At 39.3% G+C, this 19,511-nt stretch overlaps 1 protein-coding gene across 1 annotated transcript in view; it reads left to right on the top strand.

Moving 5' to 3' along the window:
* The window catches only part of MACF1 (microtubule actin crosslinking factor 1), a 239,421-nt gene that overhangs the window by 131,276 nt on the left and 88,634 nt on the right, over positions 1 to 19,511 (top strand). Inside the window, exons 47-56 of the mRNA XM_054721590.1 lie at positions 829 to 1,037; positions 1,377 to 1,694; positions 3,483 to 3,649; positions 5,809 to 5,965; positions 7,794 to 7,911; positions 12,802 to 12,864; positions 13,525 to 13,766; positions 14,572 to 14,701; positions 15,381 to 15,580; positions 18,382 to 18,877. Of these exons, the coding sequence (XP_054577565.1) occupies positions 829 to 1,037; positions 1,377 to 1,694; positions 3,483 to 3,649; positions 5,809 to 5,965; positions 7,794 to 7,911; positions 12,802 to 12,864; positions 13,525 to 13,766; positions 14,572 to 14,701; positions 15,381 to 15,580; positions 18,382 to 18,877 (2,100 nt within the window). The remainder of the gene's footprint in view (positions 1 to 828; positions 1,038 to 1,376; positions 1,695 to 3,482; positions 3,650 to 5,808; positions 5,966 to 7,793; positions 7,912 to 12,801; positions 12,865 to 13,524; positions 13,767 to 14,571; positions 14,702 to 15,380; positions 15,581 to 18,381; positions 18,878 to 19,511) is intronic.

Consider the following 19,511-nt stretch of genomic DNA (forward strand, 5'->3'; position numbering starts at 1 on the left):
TTTTTTTTTTAACTTTTAAAATATGTATTTTATTTTAGAGAGAGAGGAAGGGACAGATAGAGAGAGGGAGAGAAATATTGATGTAAGAGAGATACAGAGATTGGATGTGTCCAACTGGGGATTGAACCTGAAACCTAGATATGTGCCCTGACGGCAATTGGAACCCATGACCTTCTGGTGCATGGGATGATGCTCCCAAACCACTGAGCTACACTAGCGAGGGCAAGTCAATTAAACTTTGTTTCTCTCTCTCTAGCACCCCTTAATACCACTGTAGTGCTTAGGATTTTATTTTCATGGTTAGTTGTGCCTTCCTCTGTCTACCCTCTCTTTCAGAGTCTTAGGTTTGAAGAAGGCAAGGACTTTATCACAATTATCTATAGCAGTGATGGCGAACCTATGACACGCGTGTTAGCACTGACACGTGTAGCCATTTCTGATGACATGCGGCCGCTGAGGCAGCCGCATGCCGAGGTTGAAACATTTGCTGCTCCAGAGGATGAAACATTTGCGAAATAATGTTTTTTCCTCAAAGTGACACACTACCCGAGTTATGCTCAGTTTTTTGGCGAAGTTTGACACACCAAGCTCAAAAGGTTGCCCATCACTGGAGATTGTTCAGTATGTAGCACAATTTCTGGCACGTAATAGGTGCTAAATAAATTGTGCTTATGGAATTTGGCTCAAATACTAATGTCCTTTAAGCTTATTCCTTTTATTTGTCTTGATGTCTGTTATTATAATTAACATGCAACTTAATACATTTTTTTTAAAAGCACAACACAAAAATAGTCTTCACTCTCTCTTTTCATGGCCATGTTTTTCCAGATTTCATACTTAGCCATTTCCAAAGCCTCTCCTCTAGCCTGGCTGAGCGCTCTGCTCTGCTGCAGAAGGCAATTGCCCAATCGCAGAGTGTTCAGGAAAGCCTGGACAGCTTGTTGCAGTCCATCATGGAAGTTGAAAAAAACCTGGAAGAGGAACAGGTGGCATCCCTGTCATCAGGAGTCATCCAAGAAGCTCTGGCCACTAATATGGTAAGACCTCTATCCCAAGAGTTAGCATAGAGTGTATTTGCCATGTTCCATAATTGCATCACTTTGAAAAAGTATCAAGAGAAGAATTCATGTTCATGAATCTTCTGATGATGAGACTTAGACGTGATGACTAATCCATATGAAGTTATCCCTACCCAATTTCCAAATCATTGTTAAACTTCAAGAACAATGGGGATTTCAAGGCCATTTGGTGGAATGGGTTAGAGAACTAGGAGGACAAGATATACGATGTTCTGAAGGCTCAGTTTCAATCCTCCAACCCTCCAGAGGAGATAAATGTGTAGTTATTAGAAGTTTGACACATCTTCTTGATGACAGAAATTGAAGCAGGACATTGCTCGGCAAAAGAGCAGCTTGGAGGCCACTCGTGAGATGGTGACCCGATTCATGGAGACGGCAGACAGCACCACAGCAGCAGTGCTGCAGGGCAAACTGGCGGAGGTGAACCAACGCTTCCAACAGCTCTGTCTGCAGCAGCAAGAGAAGGAGAGCTCCCTAAAGAAGCTCCTGCCCCAGGCAGAGATGTTTGAACATCTCTCAGAAAAGCTGCAGCAATTCATGGAAAACAAAAGTCGAATGCTGGCCTCCGGAAATCAGCCAGATCACGATATTGCACATTTCTTCCAGCAGATCCAGGTGAGGCTATATAAAGGGAAATGGACAGAATAAAGGGAAAAGCAGGGCAAGGAAGGGACCAACATTTACTGAGGACATAAGATGTCAGTCAATATCCTGGAAACTTCACCTGCATTATCTTAAAGAATTATCACAGCCATCCTGCAATCTAGGTATTGTTTGTCCACTTTTTAGAAACACACCTAGTTTTATTTTTCGCTCGTACTACATGTTCAACCTAAATCAGCAGGATACTTAGCTTATCATGGTCAGTCGGGGATTCAAGTTGATGGAAACTTCATCCTGACAAAGTTTTTATGATTGCTTCAATGGGAAGAGGGAATATCATGTGCATTTACATTTTGCTAGTCAAAGCAAGTTTCACTTGAGCATACCTGACTATGGTGATATGTAATCCTACCAAATATCTAGAAGGCACAGAGCTAAATATATTTGGTGAAGAGTATTACCTACCAAAGATACATATATCTAGGAGTGGAAGTGTTAGGTCATAGTATGTGCTTACACTTAATTTGACCAAGGAGTGGCCAACTTGAGCTCTGGCAAGGCTGCACCATTCTGTTTCACTGGTCTGTCCATTCATATACCATAGTACACTATTGTTAATTATAGAGGCTTGATGATATGTTTTAATATCTGGTAGGGCTAGTCTCCCTCATCACTTTTTTATTTCAGGATTTTTCCTAGCTATAATTGCATATTTATTTTTCCATATGAACTTTAGAATCAACTTTATTAGCTATAGAGAAGAAGGTGGTATTTTTATTTGGGTCACATTAAATTTACCTATAAAGCCCAGCTGGTGTGGCTCAGTGGTTGGGTGTCAACCTATGAACCAGGAGGTCATGGTTCGATTCCCAATCATTGTATATGCCCAGGTTGCAGGCTCGATCTCCAGTGTGGGGCATGCAAGATGCAGTCGATCAATGGTTCTCTCTCATCATTGATGTTTCTATCTTTCTCTCCCTCTCCCTTCCTCTCAGAAAAAAAAAAATTACCTATACATACATACATATATACATGCATACACATTTTTATGGATGTATTTCCATTTATTTAGGTCTGCTTTTGTATCTTTCATAGTGTTTTAAAGTTTTATTCATAAAGGTTTTATATATCTTGTTAGTTGATTTCTAAAATTATACCTTTTATGTTGCTATTATAAATGAAGTTTTCACATTTGATTTTAATATGTTAATTTTATATTTTGATACCTTACTGAATTACTTCATTATTTGATTTAGTTGTATTGTTGATGCTCTTGGATTTTGCAAGTACACTTTCATATAATGTGAAAAATGTAGTTTTACCTCTTTTTCAATTTTTTAAAAATATATTTTTATTGATTTCAGAGAGGAAGGGAGAGGGAAAGAGAAATAGAAACATCAGTGATGAGAGAGAAGCATTGATCAGCTGTCCCCCTCATGCCCTACCCTGGGGATCAAGCCCACAGCCTCCTGGTTCATAGGTCGACACTCAACCACTGAGCCATACTAGCCGGGCTCTTTTTCAATTTTTATGCCACCAATTTTCTCTTACCTAATATCTTCAATAGTGGGGAGAGTGCCTGTTTTACAAAAGAGATCGCCTGTAGAAACTTAGAGAAATTTATTAGCTTAAGAGCACAAGCTAGTAAGTGGCAAAGCCATGATTGAATTTTAGGTCTTTTTTACTCCAAAACCCTCTATTCTTTTCATTCTGTTATACTGCCTAGGTATCGTTCATTTCTTAGTGTGTATTTATTTATAAGGATCAGAGGGCTTAATACATTGCCTGTTTGCTTGACAGGAGCTCAATTCGGAAATGGAAGACCAACAGGATAACCTTGATACTCTTGAGCATCTGGTCACTGAACTGAGCTCCTGTGGTTTTGCACTAGACCTGTCTCAACACCAGGACAGGATACGGAACCTCAAAAAGGACTTCACAGAGCTACAGAAGATAGTTAAAGAAAGGTGAGTTCCCATATGTGTTGGTCAGTGTGGGGAGCTAATTTTTTCTTGCTGTTGAGTGAAATTATTACCTCACCATTCATTACCAGAAAAGAACTCTGCTATGGCCCAGCCAGTGTGGCTTAGTGGTTGAGTGTAGACCTATGAACTAGAAGGTCACAGTTCAATTCCTGGTCAGGGCACATGCCTGGGTTGCAGGCTTGAGCCCCAGTAGTGGGTGTGCAGGAGGCAGCCAATCGATGATTCTCTCTCATCGATGTTTCAATCTCTCCCTCTCCCTTCCTCTCTCTGAAAATCAATAAAAACATATATTTTTTTTAAAGGGGAAGAAAAAAAATCTCTGCTACAGAGGGATAAACGATTTGGAAAGTGTCTCTTTCAACCAGAGCTACCCAATCTACTTGATGCTTAGTGGTTTTTCTATTACTAAATGATGAATTCCTTCTCAATAATGGGGCTCAGTTCCCTCTCTGTACCATCAAAAGCCCAGGTCACCTGGACCAAACAGAACAAATTTGAGGCAGCAAGTAGGATTGTGGCAGGATTTGAAATAAAGAGAAAAATTGGAGACTTCTCAGACATAATTAAGGGTTATATTGGCACTCACCCTGCTTGTTTTGACAACAGTTATTTTTTTATTATTATTAATCCTCACCAGAGGATATGTTTATTGATTTTAGAGAGAGAAAGTGTTACAAAATTTACCAGGGACCAAAAAATACACAGGAGTACCGGAGATACAGGAAAAACCCATTTATTTTCAGATGTTCCGCATGTACCGGTACAGTGACTCAGGGGAGACTGTTTCTCTCCAAATCCTGAGCAAGCCAATATGGAGGGAGCTCTCCCTTTATACCTTTTTGGTTTCTTTGTCCCCCAAATATGGATGGACTTCCGGACCTTTCGCAGGCTTTGCAAAAGCCCCGGGTGTTGGTTTGGGGGCTGTGAGACCACACCTAAAGGCCTGGCCTGGTGCCAGCACTGATAACCCCCTCTGGGGGTTGTGTATTGTGCATGGCTTATGGCCTCTGTAAAATGGGAGTACTTAGGTAAACAGGTCTTGCAAGAACAGATAATTAAGGAAGGGGTAGTGACTAAACTATAAGCTAACAGCAATGTGCATTAGGTTACTGGCACAGATTCAGATTGCTAGCCCCCAAAAATGTCTCATTTTCCCCATCAGAAGGGAGAGAGAGAGAACATGAATCCGTTGTCTCCTATATGTACCCCTATCTGGGATTGAATCCGCAACCTAGGTATGTGCCTGATTTGGAATCAAACCCTCAACCTTTTGGTGTACAGGACCAACTGAGCCACCCGGCCAAGGCTTGACAACATTTAAGTTGCTGTTTTTGAAGTGTCTGGGTTCTTTTTTCTTTTAAGGCAAACATGGGAATATATATGACAAAGGTGGCTGATTTCAGGTAATCAGCTCACTGTTGAAAAGCCATGATTCCTCCACTAGAATACCTCACATGGATTTAAGAGCTGGTTAAGATTTTTCTCTTGGTTTAGCCATAAATATAATCTTGATTTAGCAGATGATGGCCTTAGTGACTAGAGGAAAGTAGTTGCTCAAATCAATGCAGGTAATTTAGGGAAGGAGAAGGGGATGAAGGCCAGGCAAGCTTTGTTTTTCTTCCCCTATGCTGAGGCCATTTCCAAACTGAATTCCAAATTGATTTCTCCTTTCTCCTGGATTTATTTTATTTTGGTCCCTAGTGTACTTACCCTAACTTCTCAGAGCCTCTTGTTTTAGCCTTTTCCTTGTTAAAGGAATTAGCATTTGAATTAGGCCTTGAAAGAGTCAAATACCTAAAGAGTATCAGAGCTGGACTTAAGATCCAAAGCCTACATTCCTTCCAATTGTATCATAGAACCTAAATAGCAAGCTCCCTGTAGTTTTTCTCCCTTTCACTTTAGCTTAGAGTAAGATTGAAGACTCCTTTCCCCAGAATGTCCAAACAAGGGCAACAGATTCCTTAGTTTGATGCTCTCCTACATTATATGTGGTTGTTTAGCCAAAGCTGCTATGGAAAAGATGATGGGAAGAAAAGGGCTATTAGGAAATGATTCCTGGAGTCCCAGAATGAACTTAGTTTTAGTTCAAGTTGACTTCACACAGCTTAGTCTGGCAAGTAACAGAACCTCTCCGTTGATAGAGAGGAAGATGCATCGACTTGCCAGGAACAATTGGATGAATTCCGGAAGCTGGTTGGGACCTTCCAGAAATGGTTAAAGGAAGCTGAAGGAAATATTCCACTTGCAGAGACTTTCATGAGTACTAAAGAGCTGGAAAAGCAGATTGAACACCTGAAGGTAGGTGAACAAAAATATCTCCAGGAATTGGGCTAGACAGCAGTTTAGAGGCATGTATGGACTCATTTCCAATTGTGGTGTGAGAAATCCAAATTATCCATCTACATTAGAACTGAACGTCCTACCTACACCTACCCCTACTCAAGCACTGAGCACCAAAAATCTATTTAAAAACCAAAACCAAAAATATAATTTTGGAATAATACCTCTGAAGTTTCGGCTGTTTCTTGGATGCCCCTTATGCTATGGTAGGTCATAAAAAATTTTTGTAAAAGTCCAGTTCTTAAGTAGCTTAAATTCTCATTGTATGTTTGAGAATTAGACAATTATATGTGAGCAAGTAACAAAATATATGATCAGGAAATCGAGGACATAATTAGTCCTACAACTAATAAAGGAGATGATATAAAGAGATGGTTGGGAGATATCTTCAAGACAAGGACCCCTTTTTTCCCATCCCCTGCAGAATCCCTCTGTACCATTTTTTATTTGTAGTCATGGGGCTCTGCTTATACCTCATACACATTCTTCTTTTAATTGAAACCAGCCTCCAACTAACTCTTACACATTTGTCCCCATTGTCTTAATAAAGCAGGATTTATCTTGAACAGATAAGAGTTTGATTGCCTTCACAGAGTCTGTTCCAGGAGCATCTGCTGTAGGGAAATTCCCTAGAGCAGAGGTTCCCAGTTTCTTGGTTCACAATACCCTTAGTGTTTCAAGGAATTTTTCATGGCAACACAAGGCCAAAAACAAAAATAAAAAACCTCACTTGCTTAGTGGTCAGGTCCAGACAACTTAATAGTAGTTGTTCACATGGTGTCCAACAGATGTCACTGTATTTCCCTCAAAATTTTAAAATACCCTGTGTCAATACATAGGTTAGTAACTGTTATCCTTTGGAATCAAGCCTGAGTAATAAAGAATTGACAAGCTGAGACTTGATATGGTTCAGTCTGAAGCTAGGCAGCATGAGCTTGCTAGATGTTCATGGCTCTGGATCTTTCTCTGCTGCTGCTCTGCAGCTTCAAATCAAAAGCAAACTAAGAAGATTTCAGGGAACGTTAGGAAGGGATTGCAGGCTAGGATGATGTCCCAGCTTTGCAAGGAGTAAAATCTTACTGCTGTGGCAGGCCATCCATATCTCAGAGATAATACAACCTGGTACTTTTGACATAGAGCAGATGCCATTGTTTCCTAATGGCTTCCTATAGAAGTGAGAGCTTTGACTTCAAACCCAATATAATGTTCTCTTGAACATACAAAATATAACCTATGATTCTGTATATTTCTCTATATCTCAGTATCTAGCTCCTCATTTTACTCTCCAGTGACCATTTCTTTTTTATTCTTTATATGCATGCTGTTCCCTTTGTTTACTTGGCAAACGCTTACCTTAACTCAAAGCTTTCCTCCCTCTAGCCAAAGCTAAATGTGTCCTCTTGTGATCTCAGGGTTGACTGACTGTCCATATTTCTGTAATAGCATTTATCACATTATAATGCAATTGATAATCTGAGCTCTTGGTTCAGAACTGTGTCATTGTCTTACTGTGTATCCGCAGGGTTTAGCATGATGCCTGGCCTATAGTAAATGATGCATAAACATTTGATGAATGAATGGATGGCATGAATGAAAAAGTCCTGAATATTCCAGGATATCATTCTTTCACACCTTGGCTATCTAAACCAAGATCTTGAAATGGTGAATATATGAGGATGGTCTCTTAATGCTTATAAAAACTTTAGGGAGTATATGTAGAACAGGTGTCTCTCCTATGAGGAGAAAGCTCCCAGATGTTACCTTAGCTGTTTTGTTCTTTAAACAGGGTCTCTTAGATGACTGGGCAAGTAAGGGAACTTTGGTAGAAGAAATCAATTGCAAAGGCACTTCTTTAGAAAATCTCATCATGGAGATCACAGCACCTGATTCCCAAACCAAAACAGGTGAGTTCAAGCTCTTAAAAAATGTAGTGAATAAACTTCATTCTTTGCTTTGGCCCTTGTAATGATCTCTTTAATAAAAGTCAGAAACAAGGTTGGATATGAGAACAAATGTGTATTGGGGGAAGGTGGGTGGTGCAGGTCCGTGAAGTAGTCTTTCCCCCTTCAATCTGATCTATTTTCCATTTTCTATATAAGAGTACTCCATTTTGGAAAATTCCTTCCCATGATAGGAAAAAGAAACTTGTTGGCCCACTTGTTGGCTCAGTTAAAATGGAATTTTCTAACTTGAAAATTTTCTCTTTTATACGTGGGAACAGGATGGCTATGCACATCTTTAAATTGGGGTCAGCCTTAGATGGTATAAGCATGGTTTCTTGGGAGAGGCTAGATATCCTATATAATAAAAGCCTACTGTGCTAAGTGTCTGGTTGTCCGGTCATCCATTCAACCAATCAAAGCATAATATGCTAATGATATGCTAAGGCCACTCAACCGCTAGCTATGATGTGCACTGACCACCAGGGGGCAGACGCTCTGGCTGGTAGGTTAGTTTGCTGCTGGGGTCTGGCCGATCAGGACAATTGGGACTGAGTGAGGTGGGCTGGACATGCCCTAGAGCCCTCCCACAGTTCTTCCCCGCCTGGCCGACCTCCTGCATCCCTCCCTGGCCCCGATCCCTAGGTCTGGCCTGTGCCCTCTCACAGTCCGGGACCCCTCGGGGGATGTTGGAGAGCCAGTTTCAGCCCAATCCTGCAGGCCAGGCCGAGGGACCCCACTGATGCACGAATTTGTGCACCGGGCCTCTAGTTTAGGAAATAATATCGGTACTCCAGGGACTGGTACATTTCTTGGAAGTGGACATAAAGATTGTGCCCAGATACATGAACAATCTCTGGCTGCAAATTCAGTCTTTTAAATAAATCCACTATGAGCTCAATGACTTAGTAGTTGCTAATTGGTATCGCATAGGTTTTATTACCAGACTATGTTAATGTACCCCTACAGTCGCTTAAATAGTATGGGAAAGATTACCTTTTTTTCCTCCTGAGGATGGCTACTTTTCTGTTGTATCCTAAAGTTTAAAGATCTCTTGTCACTAACTAGAAGTTAAAATTGAATTGAACTCAATATTGTATTATTTAAAATATTGACATTTCAGGAATTGATTTTTTTATATTCTAACATAAACCTCAAAATTTAATGACTTGTTGGTGTGTGACTATATCAGGAATTGGCAAAACTTTTTCTATAAAGAGCCAGATAGTATATATTTTATATTTTATGCCTGTGGGCCATATGGTCTCTGTCACAGCTACATGCCTCTGTCATTATAGCACAAAAGCAAGCATAGATAATATATGTATATGGGTGTGGCTTTGTTCCAATAAAGCTTTCTGTGCAGAAACAGGCAGAGGGTCAGATTTGGCTGGTAGGCTATAGTTTTCTAACTCCTGGACTAGATCACTGGTTTTTCAAACTTTTTAAAGCATTATAATCTTTTATTTTTAATTTAAATCTCACATATAACTCTACTACAGAAAACAAAAATGATATTTTGTTGGCATAAGTTTCCCTTATAAGTTATTTTGGTATCATCTGTTATGAAATCCATTAATGGAGAATATTGAGACTATCATTGTGAATATAAAATTTTGAAAAAGGATTATTAAATGACAGCTTTATCATCTGATTTATTTCTAAATTTTGTTTGGTTGCATTGTATCCAGAAACTATAGTTCACATAGATAAGCAGTTGTAAATGATGACAAATGTTTTTAAAGGTTTATTTTATAATCTCAGAGTACTCTCCAATTAAACTGAACTAGAAGCTTGAAAGTGATGTAGTAAGACATTCTTTTTCAAAGTTGAATCACCAAGAATATTCAATGAGAGCTCTCATTTTTTCCTTAAATAAAGAAAATACCTAAAACTGGTGACGAGGACAAAAACAGTCTATAACCTGACATAATCATGACTTGAAGTGTTAAGAATTCTGTTATTACATAATTCTACCTAATGTGTGTCTACTCTTAGAAGATGTACCTCAACCTTTTTTGACATTTTATTTAATGTAGTACGCATATCCTATAGATATTTTTCTTTGGACATGAGTGGACATGTGTAGGTTTGAATATTGTAAAGTGTTAGTGAAGAGCTACAACCTTCCAATCAGTGACACTCAAAAAGAACCTTAAATGTGTGCATAGAGGTGCAGGAGCTTCTTTATTGCTCCATCTACCCCCCCAAAAAATACCATACAATTGGCCCTTAGTATTCACGGGTTCCTTATCTGTGATTGCACCAACTACAGATCAAAAATATTTTTAGCCCTAACCGGTTTGGCTCAGTGGATAGAGCATTGGCCTGTGGACTCAGGGTCCCAGGTTCGATTCCGGTCAAGGGCATGTACCTTGGTTGCAGCTGATTGATGTTTCTCTCTCATCGATGTTTCTAACTCTCTCTCCCTCTCCCTTCCTCTCTGTAGAAAAAAAAAAAAAATCAATAAAATATATTTTTAAAAAATATTTTTAAAAAGTATTATGTTGCCCTAACCGGTTTGGCTCAGTGGATAGAGCGTCGGCCTGCAGACTGAAGAGTCCCAGGTTCGATTCCGGTCAAGGGCGTGTACCTTGGTTGCAGGCACATCCCCAGTAGGGGGTGTGCAGGAGGCAGCTGATCGATGTTTCTCTCTCATCGATGTTTCTGACTCTCTATCCCTCTCCCTTCCTCTCTGTAAAAAAATCAATGGAATATATTTTTAAAAATAAAATAAAAAGATAAAAAGTATTATGTTGTTGCTGACATGTGCTGTGTAGTTAGGCCAAAGATAGTTGCTATACTGAATATGTACAGAGGTTTTTTTCTTGTAATTATTCCCTAAACAATACAATATAACAACTACTTACATAGCATCTACATTGTATTAGGTATTATAAGTAATCTAGAGATTATTTAAAGTTTACAGGAGAATGTAGGTTATATGCAGAGACTCTGCCATTTTATATAAGGAACTTGAGCATCCTTTAGTTTGGTGTCTGTGGAGGTCCTAGCATCAATCCCTTGTAGATACTGAGGGTTTTCTGTAAATTGGTTGTATCTAGTGGGTTAAGGATATGGTTGAACATAATTGAACATGCGTGCTTTATTGCCATTTCTAAATGAATGTACTTTCCGGCATATAAGATGACTGGGCGTATAAGATTTTCCTGGGTTAAAAAGTCGTTTTATACGCCGAAAAATACGGTATATTGGACTATATTGATGGGATTAGATATAATGAATTAGATATATTGGACTACCGTATTTTCCGGCGTACAAGACAACTTTTTAACCCAGGAAAATCTTATACGCCCAGTCGTCTTATACGCCGGAAAATACGGTAGTTAGAAATATATTCTGAATATTATGGTGAAGCCGAACATTTACAGAGCCCCTCCTTAGGTGCTTTGAAAATCAGTTTAAAATCACTAGCCTGAGTATTCTCAAAGTTCTCTTCCAACTCTGAAAAACCATGAATATTCTAGTTCCTTACATTTGTATAGTTCTTTTTGTTTCATAAAGTGCGTTCACATATATTACCTCACTATCTTTGTCCAGCAACCCTGTGAGAGTTGACAGGATAAGTAGTATTATCTTCAGATCCAGGGAAGAATCTGAGGTCTGTTCATGGATTAGAGCTCTCATACCGGGTTAGTGACAATCTTGGCTAGAAACTTCTCCTAATTACGAGTCCAGTTTCTTCTTGGCTATCCCCACACTGTAATGGAAGATGATCTTTCTGTGTGGTTCCTTTTTCATTGAAAATACACTAATGTTAACATTTAAAAGTTTTATAATGACTATTTTTAATATAACTGCACATGACTTTTTCCACAGTGAAATCAGTGCACAGGAGAGTTTTATTCTGTCCTTTCACTGTAACATTATATCACAAATATTCTTCAGAACTTCTGTGAAATCTTTATAACTACACGATGATCTGGTTTTTACTTAGGAAACTTCTCTGAAATACAGCAATAAACTTGGGGAGAATATAGGTGAAATTGTGGTAATTAGAAACAGAACCAAAGACCCACAGCAGGATTCATGGGAATGCTTATGAGCCAAACTTATTGGCACCTCAAATTTCTGTTTTCTGGTGGAAAGAGGGGAGCAGAAAGTCATGAAAGATAGGGAATCTTCCTTTTTTTAAAAAAAATACATATGTTTTTTATTGATTTCAGAAAGGAAGGGAGAGATAGAAACATCAATGATGAGAGTGAATCATTGATTGGCTGCCTCCTGCACGCCCCGCACTGAGGATCAAGCCTGCAACCCAGGCATGTGCCCTTGACCGGAATCGAACCTGGGACCCTTCCGTCTGCAGGCTGATGCTCTGTTCACTGAGCCAAACCAGCCAGGGCGGGAATTTTCCTTTTGAAACAATATAAGAAGGGCTCATTTTAATGTCTTTGTTAAAAGAATGGTGCTTTTTATGTCCTTGACTGTACTTACTTTTCATTTTTATTATGTTGAAGGACATTGATATTAAAGTTGAACCTTTTGGGCGTTAATTATAAATCCTCATTTCAAAGTATGTCAGATACCATTCAAGGACTTAATCATTTTACCACTCCATGCTTCACAAAATTAGGGCAGGGCCCAAAGAATTTGGTTTTCCTCCAGAAAGAATTAGGGCTTATTACTGCTAAAGAGCTGAAACACCTCTAGTGACACTTTGTGGCCTGGCAGCTAAAATGATTTGTCTCTTCCCATGAGTATGTTGTCTTGTGCTGTGTTAACTTCCTGATAACCTGAGCTTAAAGTGAGTGCCAAAGAACAAATTCAGTGCTTCTATGTATTCCTAACACGTTTGTCTTGCCCTGTTTGTCTCTCTGTCCTTCTGCTCAGGTTCCATATTGCCCTCTGTAGGAAGCTCTGTAGGCAGTGTAAACGGATACCATACCTGCAAAGGTGAGAATGCCATTTCAACAGTGCCTCTATGTTGTGTGTTTTAGGACAGTGTTCACGTTTGCATCTGTGTATGTTTCCATATGTGTGGAAGAACTGCTGCCAGGATGGGTATGAGGGTAAAAATCTAGGGAGGAGCATGTAATGCCTCTTTGTTTGCTAGTGGCAGGATAAAGACGTTGGCAGCCAGGGAAATAAAGCTAATGAAATAAACTGGACCATTAGATAAGACCAATAAGGAGAGACCTTGAAGATAACATATGTGAATCTTTGAATTATAAAGAAGCTATACAGGATAAGTAGTCTAGTGTAGCCTTCAACCTCCCAATTAGGGGACTTCTCTGTAGTTTAGAGAAAAGGGAGCAGAAGAATGCTCCAAATCCTTTGCTCTCGTCATCTTGTTGTTCCCATGTTTATTTAGCATTTTATTTATACATTTGAGTATACTAGTTTAATGCCAAAGTCATAGAGTAGATGAATGAGAACTCTCTTGCTCTGTGTATGTAAATAGGAATTTCTATGTGATTTAACAGGAAGGTAATTTCTCATTCTGTAGAAGGATTAGGAGAGGTTCTTAGTCCTGATAAGTAATTTAGTAGTCAGGAATCAATGGGGTTGCTCAGAGAGCTATTCCCAACCTGATTTCTGTTTCTATCATATTAGATCTGACTGAGATTCAATGTGACATGTCAGATGTAAACTTGAAATATGAGAAACTTGGGGGAGTACTTCGGGAACACCAGGAAAACCTTCAAGCTGTCCTCAGCAGAATGCAGGAAGTTCACAAGGAGGCAAGCTCAGTGCTACAGTGGTTGGAATCAAAAGAGGAAGTCCTAAAAGCCATGGATGCCTCTTCATCTCCAACCAAAACAGAAACAGTGAGAGCCCAAGCTGAATCTAACAAGGTACTGTGTTTCTATTAGCTGCATCCCAAACACTAAAAGGAAGGGACTATTATATCAGTGTTCCTGCCTGAGCCCAGGGACCTGAGATGAGACATGGCCAACCACCTTGGTCATGATGAGCAGCATGGTTGACTTTCAAATGTTTAATATACCTAAACTCTCCTCGAGAATTATCTTACCTATGAAATTAGAAATTGTTGTAAGTCAGATGTTCAGAAACCAAACCAGGTGTGTTTGCAAAGAGAATAGCCCTCCTCAGAAGCATGAGCTCATTGAGAATGGGATCTCATTTTCTGTATGATGCTGCAAACCACACATCCTCAACTAGGCACCTTTCCAACTCTTGGAGGGCTCTAAATAGCAATTGCAGTATGTGCTTAAGATTGACATTTCGAACTAAGAAAAATATCAGAAGGAATAAAACCATGTACAAAATATTGTAAAATATTTTTACCAATTTTTTTTGTATTCCAGTTGAGCATAGCATGTGATCTCCAACTGCATAAACATCTTCATCATCATCATGATTGGATCGTGACACTTTTAGATTATTGGGATTAAGAATTTCTCCTTATTGGGTTCTGCTAATGTGTTGTACATAAAAGAAATTCAGTTCTGCTATTTAGATTTTCATTTTAAAGTAAAAGTTGAAGTAGAAAGTTTAAGTATCTTAAAATCACTAAATAAGTTATAATCAGAATTAGAGCCTATAATTGCCGCCCTATCTTCCAGTCTTTTTTTCCACACTCACATCTTTGTTTCCTGTCCAGAAATCTCATGGCATACATGATGTTCTTTCTCCTAGGCCTTCCTGGCTGAATTAGAACAGAATTCTCCAAAAATCCAAAAAGTAAAGGAAGCCCTGGCTGGATTACTGTTAACATATCCCAACTCACAAGAAGCAGAAAACTGGAAAAAAATGCAGGAAGAGCTCAGTAAGTTATCACAAGGATGCTACAGATTCACCTGTCTAAATTGCTTGTCTTCAAAGCAAATACAGAATTTCAGCACATTGTGTAAAGCAGGAATTATTTTTAGTTAATTTTCATAAGCAAACAAGAGGCCCAAATCAGGTTAGAGAGTGAGCTTGATAGGGAAAAAAATCAGAGATTCCACTCAAAGTGGCAGAAGTTTGGCTTTCTTGGGCAAGTCAAAATGACAATCTGCTGGGATCAAGAACTAAAGAGAGTATTGGTGATAAAAATGAAAAAATGGGAAATCTAAATAGTGAAAGGATAGATAAATTATGCTGTGTTCATATTAAACTATAAATTATGTAGATAAATACTAGTATGAAAAAACATTGGTATCAAAGATGTTTATAATATAGAAAGTTTTCAAAACAGGCTATAAAATAACATCTATGTAAGATATTTTATGTGTGCGTATATGTAGTTCAATTTTATCACATGTCTAGTTTCCTATAACCACCAGCACAATCAAGAGACAAAACTGTTATTTTAGTTAAAATTAAATGTAAGTTATTTTTAACTTTATAAATATTTAAATAATGCTCCAGGGGTCATTTCCTGTAGTTTATTTGAACATAATTTAGGGACTAGGACTGTGGCTGATGAGAGTAAAGAAATACATTTTCCCATTTCCTCTCTACAGATTCCCGATGGGCAAGGGCCACGGAAGTGACAATGGCTCGGCAAAGGCAGCTAGAGGAATCTGCAAGTCATCTGGCCTGCTTCCAGGCTGCAGAAGCCCAGCTCCGGCCCTGGCTGATGGAGAAAGAACTGATGATGGGAGTGCTGGGGCCCCTGTCTATTGACCCCAACATGCTGAATGCGCAAAAGCAGCAGGTCCAGGTGAGCAACATCACTGAGTGCTTTAGAGCAAGAAGTGGGATCCTATAAACCTGGGTTTGAATGCAGCTTCAGTAAGTAGATTTCATATGACCCTGTCACGTCATTTACTCTCTCAGAGTCTCATTTCCTCTGTTTAAGTGAGATATTTCCTTTTTTTTTTAAATCCTCAATCAAGGATATTTTTTCCATTGATTTCTTGACAGAGTGGAAGGGAGGGAGGAGGGGCAGGGAGTAAGAGAGAGAGAGAGAGGTGGGAGAGACACATCGATTGGTTGCTTCCCACTCGCACCTCAGCCAGGCTGGGGATGGAACCTACAGCTGAGGTGTGCCCTTGACCAGTAGTTGAACCCGAGACCCTTCAGTCCCTGGGCCAATGCTCTACCACTGAGCAGTTGGCCAGGGCTAAGTGAGATATTTCTAACATCTTTATCATGATGTCTGTCAAATAGTAAATAGTCAATAACTGTATCATTAATATCATTAGCAGGCAGTAAGATCAATAGATGTGAAAATGAGAACTTCTAACTAAATTGTAGAATTATATTTTACTTATAATCCCCAGTGGTAGTCAGTAGTCATCCACATTACTTAATGCAATGTCTTATATCACCTAGCTCTACTTAAATTTTTTCTGCTGATCAAACTAAAAAAAAATTGATATAAGTGCCAAACATCATAGAACTTTAGGTGGGTCAAAGCAATGCATTTCCAATGAAATTCTGTCTAGAACCTTTCTTTGTTCTACATTCCACCCCAAACTTGTTTCATTTCTTCTCACCATCCACCAAGTCCCTTAAATTAAGACCTAAGTGTAGTTTTTGAAGGAACCCTTTCTTTTAGCCCCGGCATCCAATTAATTATCAAGTCCTATTTAATGCACTTACAAGTATTTCTCTAAGCTAGTGGTTTTTTAACTTTTTAAGTCTCAAAACCCTCTTTTTTAAAAAAAATATATTTTATTGATTTCAGAGAGGAAAGAGAGATAGAAACATCAATGATGAGAGAGAATCATTGATTGGCTTCCTCCTACATGCCCCACACTGGGGATCAAGCCTGCAACCCAGGCATGTGCCCTAGACCGGAATTGAACCCAGGACCCTTAAGTCCACAGGCTGATGATGTTCTATCCACTGAGCCAAACCAGCTAGGGCAAAATATATATATATATTTAAAAGAGCAGCATTGTTTTATACCTTTGCAAATCTCTTTAGTATCTGACTTAATAGAATATTCTCATAGATTTTCTTTTCTGTTTTAGCATTCAATCTGTTGTGTTCTCAGATCTCATGTAGCCTCTGGAAACTCCATTGAACATTTGTGAGAGAATAAGAATTTTAAAAGGAAAATAACATCTTAGTATTATGTTAAAAATAGTTTGACCTCATGGGTCCCTGGTAGGACTCCCGGGGGCCCTTGGATCATAATTTGAGAATCACTGTTCTGATCCTTCTCGTCTCCATTCTGAATGCCTCAGATGGGCTTAATCTCAGGCTTTTATCATTGCAACAATCTATACAGGGCTTTTTTGTCTAGTCTCTCCTCTACACTTCAGTAAGTAACTACACGGTTACCAGATTATCTCTTTAAATCATATATCTGAATATATTAAAATATTTCAGTGACTCTTGGCTGCCTATGGAACAAAGTCCAAATACCTGCTCAGTGTGGTACTTAAGGCTTTTCCCAGTCTGGTACCAGTTTTTCTTGCCAGCCTCATTTTTAGCTCTCCCCCATACACCCTAGTTTCTACCCACACAGATAATGTGTTCTTTCCCAAACATGCCACTTTCATACAGCCCTGTGCCTTTGGCGATCTTCTCTGCTCATTTGGGGAGCTCCTACATACTCCTTATTGTGTCATCTGTGAGGCCTTGCCTAATCTCCCTCTTCTACTTTTTTTCATCCCCACAGAATTGATCGCTCTTGCTCCTTGCTTTCACAGTTGCACATTCACATCAGTGTTTTATCATTTTTACTTTTGTTATGTTCTATTATTGTTCATTGCTTACACATCTGTTATTCCCTGAGGTCATGTCTTACTTGTATTTTTATACAGAGTAAGTGCTGAGTACTTTCCATAAAATTTCTTACTTAATCTGTGCAATAGTCAATTAAGTACTTCACTATCCCATTTTACAGAGGAGGAAGCTGAGATTTGGAGAACTTTTGAAAAGTTGCCTAAGTTTATGCATCTAGAATGATAGAGTCAGTTCTTGAACCCAGACAGTTGACTGCAGGACCTGTAATCCTAACTTTGATGAGTAAGGCAGTAGATAGAAAAGAATAAAAAGGCAAGGTACTTGCTTTAAAGAAGCTCATTATTTAATTGCGTTCTATTATAATGTACAGGTTATATGTGCTATAGGAATTAGAAAAAGGAAACTAAGGAAAATGGAGGTATTGAGAGTTGAAATGACAACCAGCCAGTAATATAGCTGGCTCTGGGATCCAGGGTTCCTAATTCAGAGGCCTGGGTTTTGCCTGGCAAAGCTGATGAATGCCAATCCAGAAAGGAAACTGATTTCTCAGCCAAGGCCAACCTTAGTAACTGATATTGAAATAGAGTAGGACAAAGAAAAAAAAGAAATTAAATAGACAATCAGTGATGCTCTTAAAACAAGTTTTTATTAAGTAGTTGTTATAAACGATACTCTATTTTCCTAATAACCTGGTGCTTGGAGTTTTCTGGCTTGTTTTCAGAAGTTGGCACTACTTGGCACAATCCAAAGTCAGTTTTTGTTTTGACACTGATTTTAGATCTGTTTTTCTCTCTAAACATTCTTGTGTCATTTCTATTACAGTTTATGCTAAAGGAATTTGAAACACGCAGGCAACAGCATGAGCAGCTGAATGAGGCGGCTCGGGGCATCCTAACAGGCCCTGGAGATGTGTCTCCATCCACCAGCCAAGTACAGAAGGAACTCCAGAACATCAATCAGAAGTGGATTGAACTAACTGACAAACTCAATTCCCGTTCCAGCCAAATTGACCAAGCTATTGTCAAAAGCACCCAGTACCAGAAACTGCTCCAGGACTTATCAGAGAAGGTGAAGGCAGTCGGACAGCGACTGAGTAGCCAGTCAGCCATCAGCACCCAACCTGAGGCTGTGAAGCAGCAATTGGAGGAGACCAGTGAGATTCGGTCTGACCTGGAGCAATTAGACCACGAGATTAAGGAGGCACAGACACTCTGCAATGAACTCTCAGTGCTCATTGGTGAGCAGTACCTCAAGGATGAGCTGAAGAAGCGTTTGGAGACAGTTGCCCTGCCTCTCCAAGGTTTGGAAGATCTAGCAGGTGAGTTGGGTTGAGGAACACACTACTGCCGTTATTAGTGGCAAACCAAAAGAAGGAGTGGGTTAGTGGTAGCCATAGAATTTAGGAAGACTCTCAGGTAGCTTTTGGACTCAGAATAGGGTTAACCTACCCCTTTGTCCAGCTACAGTGAGAACTATTATGGTCATTACACATTGATTGGGCATTAGCAATATGTGAAGCGATACATAACCTGGTCCTAGAGATTTGTGCTCATAGATGTGCTTATAGGTGGAGTTACACACCTGCTTTCACTGATGCTTACTTATTTTCTTTATATCGTGCACCTATACATACACATACACATATACAAAATTAGAACATGTTCTTGACTTCTTTATGGCCTTGTACAAGAAAAAGATTGTCATTAATTCATTGCCTCTTTTTCTGGAAACATTTATGGCTTTTTACCAGCTTAGAAGTAAAAGTTCACTCTTACTCAGATCACCTTACACAAGCATGTCAAACTTGCGGCCGGTGGGCCACGTGACCCATTAAAATAGTATGTGGAGGAGCCTAGCTATGTGTCTCTTTTATGGTAGGCCCTCAATTAACGTTAGTTTCCTTCCCCTATTAGACCACATACTCTCAGCAAACATTTTAAATGCCAGCTCAT

The sequence above is a fragment of the Eptesicus fuscus genome, chromosome 9 (genome assembly GCF_027574615.1).
Source record: "Eptesicus fuscus isolate TK198812 chromosome 9, DD_ASM_mEF_20220401, whole genome shotgun sequence".
Taxonomy (NCBI): Eukaryota; Metazoa; Chordata; class Mammalia; order Chiroptera; family Vespertilionidae; genus Eptesicus; species Eptesicus fuscus.